The sequence below is a fragment of the Volvox carteri genome (genome assembly GCF_000143455.1).
Source record: "Volvox carteri f. nagariensis unplaced genomic scaffold VOLCAscaffold_54, whole genome shotgun sequence".
Lineage (NCBI taxonomy): Eukaryota > Viridiplantae > Chlorophyta > Chlorophyceae > Chlamydomonadales > Volvocaceae > Volvox > Volvox carteri.
Genome location: NW_003307597.1, coordinates 403,638 through 411,803, shown reverse-complemented (window position 1 = coordinate 411,803; position 8,166 = coordinate 403,638). Strand labels below are relative to the sequence as shown.

The window sequence follows — 8,166 nt, the reverse complement described above, 5'->3', positions numbered from 1 at the left end:
CGTTCGTCTTGCATCACNGTTGAAAGATAACACTACACGACTTTCCAGGTTGCAAAAGTAATGATGCATAGCAGCAATGAACCGGAACCACGCAACCTGTTTCCTGGCCCATCGCGATTGTATCCATATGAGGAACATTGATGTTTGGCCCGCTCGCTGTTGACAACCGGAGTGGCGTCATTGTCGTCGGCTGGCTGCAGCATTGCGTCCACATTGCCTACGACCCCTACACCGTCTTCATTAACGTCGCTAATGGCTTCAGTGAAATTTAGTATCTGCTTTAATGGCCTTCAATGCTTTGGGAGCTTCGGGTCCGAATGTTTTGCAGCGTTTGGTCTGGTCAGAAACAGTCCGATTCCTCGTTGACTTTCCGGCGTAAGCTTCCGAACAGTATCCATGGCATTAAAGTGCTATGATATGGGTAACATGTATGTCTCCTGTAAGATTCTAGCGGCTTTGGCATGGACAGTCCATTTTTGGCTGGAGGAATGAACTTGTACGGTTGGAACATTATTTATTCTTAACTTTCAGGACCACGAACATTTTTTTATTCCGAATTCGGAATATATTCCGCAAAAAAATAACGCTGCCTCCTACCCTCCCCTGCTGCCTTCCCAAAAGGCCGCCGCCGTACTGCCACCCCACCTCAAGCCGTACGGCACGGGGCAGAATGTATCGTACAGGTTTTACCTTGGCGCGTCGAAATCTCTTTCAACCGCGGAGGCTGGGTTCCGAAACCTGGACGGCAGCCGGGTCTTGACCCGTGGGTCTGTGGATGTCTGGCAGCCTGGGCAACCGGATGGCCGTACGCAAGGTATGGTGAGCAGAAATGCGGAAGTGAAGAAATGAAATTTTTTGAACAATTGCTCTCCTTTAATAAATTAACGGTTTTTATATCGGAAAAAATAAGGGGTGGATGAAGGGGTGAATGCAAGAATAGTTGCAAAAACATGCCGCCACCGCCGCCACCACCGCCGCAGCCACCGCCGCCTACACCTGCACCTGCTATAAGAAGTTCGCCACCTCCAGCCGCTAGGCCCTGCTTGTATGTATGCATGTAAGTAAGCTTTCTAGGGGTCTGCTTGCTCAAGACGCCCAGTTACATACCCTCAAGACCCAACTACCAACCACCATTTCGCAACAACCCTCCAACAACTACCTAACGAACACTGTCCATGTGGCCAACTGGATATTCCTCTGTGGGTGCCATCAGGTGATGGGCCTATCAGTGGCTCTCGCGCGTGTCTGGTGCTGGCGGTTGGTTTCGGAGCCAACGGTACCGTATGGGGCGCGGAAGGAATGTGGCTACAGGTGTGGTTGCGATGTACATATACACACATACATACGCACGTAATCCTACCTCCCTAAACTGTCCCAATCTACTAAGTACACATTTAAGTGTTATTGGATATTTAGGGCATGCCCGTCCCGTTTGTACGACTGTGTACGACACCTTAACGTTGAGAAATGAATGACATGGCAGTCATGGTAGCAGCTCTGCTGCTGCTGCTGCTGCTGCTGATACCGTTATAGACGATGCCCCCATAAGAGAAGACACCTTTCTCTCACTTTTTACTTACATGACTTTTTCCTTTCGTACAATGCCGTACAGGATGAAGACTGCGGCGCGAGTTTGGGGGTTGTCTGCCAAGGTGGCTATGGGAAGTGGGCATGGGAGGGGATCAAGCGGCCGCCGCCGCCTCCGTGTCGGCAGTTTTCCTGTGTAATTGAAAAGGGACCGTGTAGCTGAGCTAGAAGCAACTGGGCCCTATCCTGCCATATGCCAAGCACCCGATAGGAACGACGCAGACACGACTCTTATCTACTTACGAAGTTGCGTTCCTTTCCATGCTTCTTTCCATGTGCTTTACATCAAAACACATCTTTGCTGACCCACCCAACCCGCGCGCAGTTCGGGATCCAGAAGTGCAGCTCCTGCCGGGGACCTTGTCCCCATTAGTGGGCACTGGCGCTTGCGGCGGCGGCGGCGGCGGTACGGCAGTGGCGGCGGCGGCACGCGACGACACGCAGACCTTCCTGACCCATGGACCCCTCTACGCGGTCAACGCACGCGGCAGTGCCGTACTTGAACAGCTAACGCTCCTGTACGGCAGACCGGGAGGTCTTCAGGCCAAGGTGTGCGAGTGTGTGGAGTTCGGCTATGGAGGTTGTGTGATGTAGCGATAGTGTGGGTGGCGGGCGATGTAGGGTGCGTTAGGACGACAGTTGTCCCCATGGGGCCAGTCGTGGCCGTGGCTAGTAGGCGATGTGTTTCGGAGGTCAATTTTAGTAGGCATCGTCTCCGTCTCCCTTTGATATCCTCTAATATAAAACTCTAAATAAGCCTATATACAATTTTGAAATAGATACATTGACATCCCCCTGGGGGGCCCCCCATGCAACCCCAAACTTATGTAAATACACATGCATGCATACGCACATACATACGTACACGCACACCGCAGGCACGCCACGGCGGCACAGTTGGGCAGAACTCGCGGCTGCCGTACCAGGGCCCTCCCTGGCTGCTTGGGGAGGGAGATGTGGTGGTGGCCCTGCGAGGTTGCATGGGACGAGCACCCGGTGTCGCAGCCAACACAGCCGCGCCCTCCTCCCCCTCCCCCTCCTCCTTCTCCTCCCCCTCCTCCTTCTCCTCCCCCTCCTCCTTCTCCTCCCCCTCCTCCTCTCCCTCCTCCTTCTCCTCCCCCTCCTCCTTCTCCTCCCCCTCCTCCTCTCCCTCCTCCTCCCAAGATGGTGGCAGCGGCGATTTGCTCCTGGGGCTGCAGTTCATTACGCGATCGGGTGAGGCGGCTGGGATGGGAGTAAATTTCAGGTGGAGCGGGGCAGGGGGTATAGGAGGACGACTGACTCTGCAGTCAGTTCCTCCGCCATCATCTTTTTTTTAAAAAATCAACGCTTTCAATCACATATTTCTTCATCGCGCGCTTGCAAAACCAAAACTAGGATTGAGACTAGCATAGATGACACCTTAGCTCCTCCACATGTGTTTTGACATTTTGCCCTCAGGCCGCATTTCGCAATGGTTCGGAAGCAATTGCCTCAACACCGGATTCAACATAACATCCAAGACGAATGCCACCGCCAGCTTCACCTTCGCAAACTCCAGCGCCGCCGCCAACACGAGTGCCACCGCCAACTCCACCTCGTCATTGTTCTTACTGAAGGCCCCCGCCCCTGGAGCTTACCTCGCAGCCCTGCAGTCCGCAGGATCGCCGTACATCTGCCAGTTGTCTGCCGTATGGGCGACTGGTAAGGAATTTGCCGTACCGAGGGCATTTCCTGAAATATGCCTTCTTCTCTTTACATTCATATTCTAAGGGACGGAGAGGAGACGCTCAGCTTGTCGCTTTTTCATCACATGGATCGCCAAACAAGTAAACAGACAAACAAATAAACAAACAAACCCCAACAGCACCCGCAAATACGTTTTTACACAGGATAAGCTATAAGCTGTAATCGGACAAACAGTGTTTACCTGAAGCTGGTTTGTTGTAAGCATGCTCAACATGTTTGCAAGAGAAGCATTCGCTAGTGGTTCACGTTTTTTGTCTCTCATCCCTTTCTCGTCCTCCTGCCCGCCCCGGCCACTTGCCGTAACGACGCCGTACAGGCGGTGATGCGGAGCCCGCTGCTGCATCTTCTCAGACCGGCTGGTCCGCCGGTGGCGTACGGCACTGGCCGTACCAGGGGATGAAGTTGAGCTGGTACGACGCTGCCGCATGGTGTTCCCGCCGCCACGGCGGCACCCTGGCCTCGGTGAGCAGCGCCGCCGCCAACGCTGCCGCTGCGGCCAGGCTAGCGCCGGTGCTGGCATTCGGACTCCGCCGGGGCCCAGGTAGATCCGCCAACGCTACAGCCAATGCCACCACTACCACTACCACTACCACTACCACTACCACTACCACTACCACTACCACTACCACTACCACTACCACTACCACTACCACTACCAGCACCAACACCTCAAACAACACCGCCGCCCCGCCTGGCAATACCAGCAACACAACGGCCTTGAACAACACGGGCAGTAGCAACAGCAGTAGCAGCTTATCATCCTTTTACTGGGTCGTTGAAGGTGGCGGCGGCGACACCTCTGTCGCAACAGATGATCCTCGTCTGCTGGTCGCCGCCGCCGGCACGTGGCCGTCAACGGCGGCGTGCGGCGTTTGGTTCACGTACAACAATACGTGGGGCCTAGCGGAGTGCCAAGGCGGCGCCGTCGTCGATGGCGACCTGGTGGTGTACGACGACAGCTCCCGTGTAACGCCATCAGCAGCGTTGTCGCGCGGCGGCGCGCTATGTCGGGCCCCGGATCCAACGCTGTCGTCGCCGTCAGCGCCGCCATTACTGCCGTACAGCCTGCCCTTCCGTGGCGTGGAGCTGCTGCTGTTTCCGTACGGCGCGGCGCGCGTCTCCATCGACGATGACCGCCGTGGTGTTTATCACACTGCACTGGCTACGTGCGCGTCGTACGGTGCGGAGCTTGCAACTGCGCCATCGGCGTTGTTTGCAATGTCGTCGTCAGCTAGCGTGGCAAACATCTCAGCCGCCGACGGCGACGCCATGGCGTCCCACAGCGGCGACGGAGCTGGCGCCGCTGTCGCTGAAGCAATGCAACTTGTGGCGACGGTGGCGGCGGCCCTTCAGCGATTTTCCTTGGGATCCCAAATCTCAGCTGCAGGCATTCTAGTGGAGATTCAGGTCGGTGTACGGTGTACGGCTTATAGTGTACGAACGGGAACAGGAAGGGAAATAATGGGATTTACAGTACCAAAGTATTCGTAATTGTTCGTATTCGTCTCTGTCTAGCACTTTCCTTAGATTCATGGCACCTGGAATTCATTCTCTATAGCTCAATACTTTTGTTCGCCACCGTCAAATGTGTACGTCAGGATGCGTACGACGTTTCGGCCTCAAGTGGCAGTGGTTCCGGAGCAACGCAGTGTACGACGCTCAGCCCTCTACCGCGCTTGGAGGTGAGGGAGGAGGCATGTGGTTGAGTTTCGGGCCAGGCACACGTTCTCGGAACTCTTTATGTGTCGCGACATGTTTTCCTTCTGAGAATGGGTTTCGGTGCGTGCTTGCGGGATGAGCATGTCGACAGTTTTGGCATATGGGGCAATATGAAATAAGCCAAGATAATGTGTTATACATATAATACCATCATGATGAATAATGATTTTAAAGGTACATGCCCAAATGTTCATGTTCAGCTTTTTCCATGCTTATCCTCTTCTGCTTTTCATGCTGATTTCATTCGTATCACTTCAACACCCCTGTACGACACTCACAGACGTACACCGTCGCCGGCGCTGTGTCGTCCAACTCATCTGCTGGCACTGCGCGCTCATGGACAATCCGCGGCGGTGGCTTTGTTGGCGCTGCCGCCGGCGGTGTCGGCCTGCTGCCTGCTAATTGCACTTCGTTTGGCGCGACGCACGCGTTCTTGTGCGCTCGTGGAGATGGCCTTCGCTCCGTGCAGACTATATCGCAGGTGCGGTGGCTAGCGGCCTTGCACATTACACCCTCCAAGGTCTGAACGGCTCGCGTTGCCTGCTTAATTAAGCATGATCATCGAACATAGAATATGATTCGCATATTACTTTTTTAATAATATAATCATAATATGTTACATTATTCATTTCGTAAGAAACTGAAATAAATAAACCTAAATCCCTTTTTTCGTTTTTATCGTTCGATATCAACTACCGCAGAAACTGCCCATGGCACTGGGATCGTCCGTCACCGCCGCTTCAGGCGCCTCTGTTCTCGCCATCATGAGCCGTGCTCCTATGGGGACCTCCACGTATGGGGACCCCACCGCTAACGCAACCGCAGCCGCTGCGGCGCCGCCGGTGCACCCGCCGCCGCCGCCGGCTGCACCCAGCGATAATGTCTCCGTCAGCGGCGGCAGCGGCGTCGGCGGCAACGATGGAGCTTCGTTCGTCGGCGCCGCTGCCGCATGCGGCGCCCTGGGGGGCCAGCTCCTAGTGTTATCGGATCGAGTGGCGCTGGACGAGCTGGCGGCAGCGGTGGTGGCGGCGGCGGCGGCGGATTCTCAGGAGGAAGGGGCGTTGTGGCTAGGGCTGCACGATTTGCTACAGCCTGGGTCGCTCCAGGGAGTGGGTGAGGAGGACGCAGGAGGTGGTGGCGCCAACACCTCGGGTGAGTAGCGATGCGGTCGGCGTGTCTGTGTATGTATGTTGTTACAGGGTGGTTAACTTCGCCAGCGGCACCCTTTCCCGGGGCAGTCCCTGCTCTCCCCTGCTAGAGGGGCACCCTAATCCGTCACCCCATCCGACTTCAGAATCTATTCGTTGGGTTCGGCAACTCACCACCAGCATCCAACCAAATCTAGCGGATCAACGGCGCATCAACTTAGTTCCTGGTCAGCTCGCAAGTTGATATTATCACGTCCTACATCGTCCATATGATGGGGGGCCACCTCCCATTTCATCATCACTCCTCAAACACCCGAGGAGCCGGCAGGCGGTTTTGAACCCGGGTCGGCCGGGAGCAGAAGTCAGGCCTTAACCTCTGCCAGCCGCCTGCCTTATGTGTATGTATGTGCGGGTGTGCGTGCGTGTGTACGTCTGTATGCGGAACAGCTTTAGTTTCCGTACGATGGCGTTACATCGCATTATTGTTCTGAATGAGGGTCTCGCAGTGGGTGCTTTACAAATTAACACTAGTGCTGCCCCTGCCCGTGCAACCCAAGCAATGTGATATTGGCCACATAAGGCCCTTGGGGTCACCTGCGGGCCCATTGCGCCAGTGCCACGGCTCGGACAGCACTAAGCAGCCACAAGAACCCCTACCCTTCTCTCCCTTAAGTTCTCCCTTAAGAGAACACAAACCCTAAGGCCCAATATCCATTTGGGAGTTCCCGGATGAAGATGACAAGAGGAGGGAGATAGAGCAAACCATTTTTTGTTGATGTTGTTATGCACCACCACCTGGAAAATGTGCGCATGCTGAGTTTTTGAATTCTGGATCCCACCTTTGCTCGCACACAGCCATGGACATACGCTTGGCTGAGCTATTGGAGGAGCTGTCAGACGCGTTCCAGAGTCAGTCGGCAGGTGATGAAGACCGCTGCATCGCACTCCATTTTGCCAAGCTAAGGAATGTGCCGCCGCCGCCGCCGTCGCCGCCGCCACCGCCGCCGCGTCGTACTCCCAACCCTCCCCACCCCAACCCCGTATGGGCCAATCCGCCAGGTCTTGAATCGCAGCCGTTACCGCCTTACCCGCTGTTTTCAAATCCCATGTATCCACCGCCAGCTCCTCCACGATCGCCACCTGATCTGCTGAGGCCTTCGTACCCGCCAACACCCTTCTCATCTCCGCCAACCTACCGTCCTCCATATCCGCCAACCTACCGTCCTCCATATCCGCCAACCTACCGTCCTCCATATCCGCCAACCTACCGTCCTCCATATTCGCCAACCTACCGTCCTCCATATCCGCCAACCTACCATCCTCCATATCCGCCAACCTACCATCCTCCATATCCGCCACCCCTACAGCCTCCCCCCACGCCGCCATCCCCTCAGCCATCATCTCCGCAGCCCTCCCCTCCTCCATATCCGCCACCCCTACAGCCTCCATCCCCCCTGCCGCCATCCCCTCAGCCATCATCTCCGCAGCCCTCCCCTCCTCCATATCCGCCACCCCTACAGCCTCCATCCCCCCTGCCGCCATCACCTCAGCCCCCAGCGCCTCAGCCCTCCCCTCCTCCATATCCGCCACCCCTACAGCCTCCATCCCCCCTGCCGCCATCACCTCAGCCCCCAGCGCCTCAGCCCTCCCCTCCTCCATATCCGCCACCCCTACAGCCTCCATCCCCCCTGCCGCCATCCCCTCAGCCCCCAGCGCCTCATCCATTACCACAGCCTTCCTCTCCTCCATATCCGTACACACCACAGTCGTCATTTTCGCCGCCGCTATACTCGCCATCATATGCGTCTCTAAATCCGCCACTCTCACTGTCGCCACCATTCCCATCAGCCCCAGAACCCCCGTACGACCTTCAGCGCAGCCGCCGTCGATTGCTGCACACCAGCGCCCCCCCTGTCTCTGGTGGTGTACGTGTCCGACTCGCTGACGGGAACTTGACGCTGCTACTTTGGCTCGAGCGACATCG

General features: G+C 56.2%; 1 protein-coding gene across 1 annotated transcript; it reads right to left on the bottom strand.

The window, feature by feature from the left end:
• Positions 1-7,060: 7,060 nt before the first annotated feature.
• Positions 7,061-7,979, bottom strand: VOLCADRAFT_96667 (uncharacterized protein; the record flags this gene model as incomplete). Its single annotated transcript, XM_002955674.1, has 2 exons — positions 7,061-7,072; positions 7,182-7,979. 2 exons carry the CDS (start codon positions 7,977-7,979, stop codon positions 7,061-7,063), a joined length of 810 nt encoding a protein of 269 aa, XP_002955720.1.
• Between the last annotated feature and the right edge of the window lie 187 nt (positions 7,980-8,166).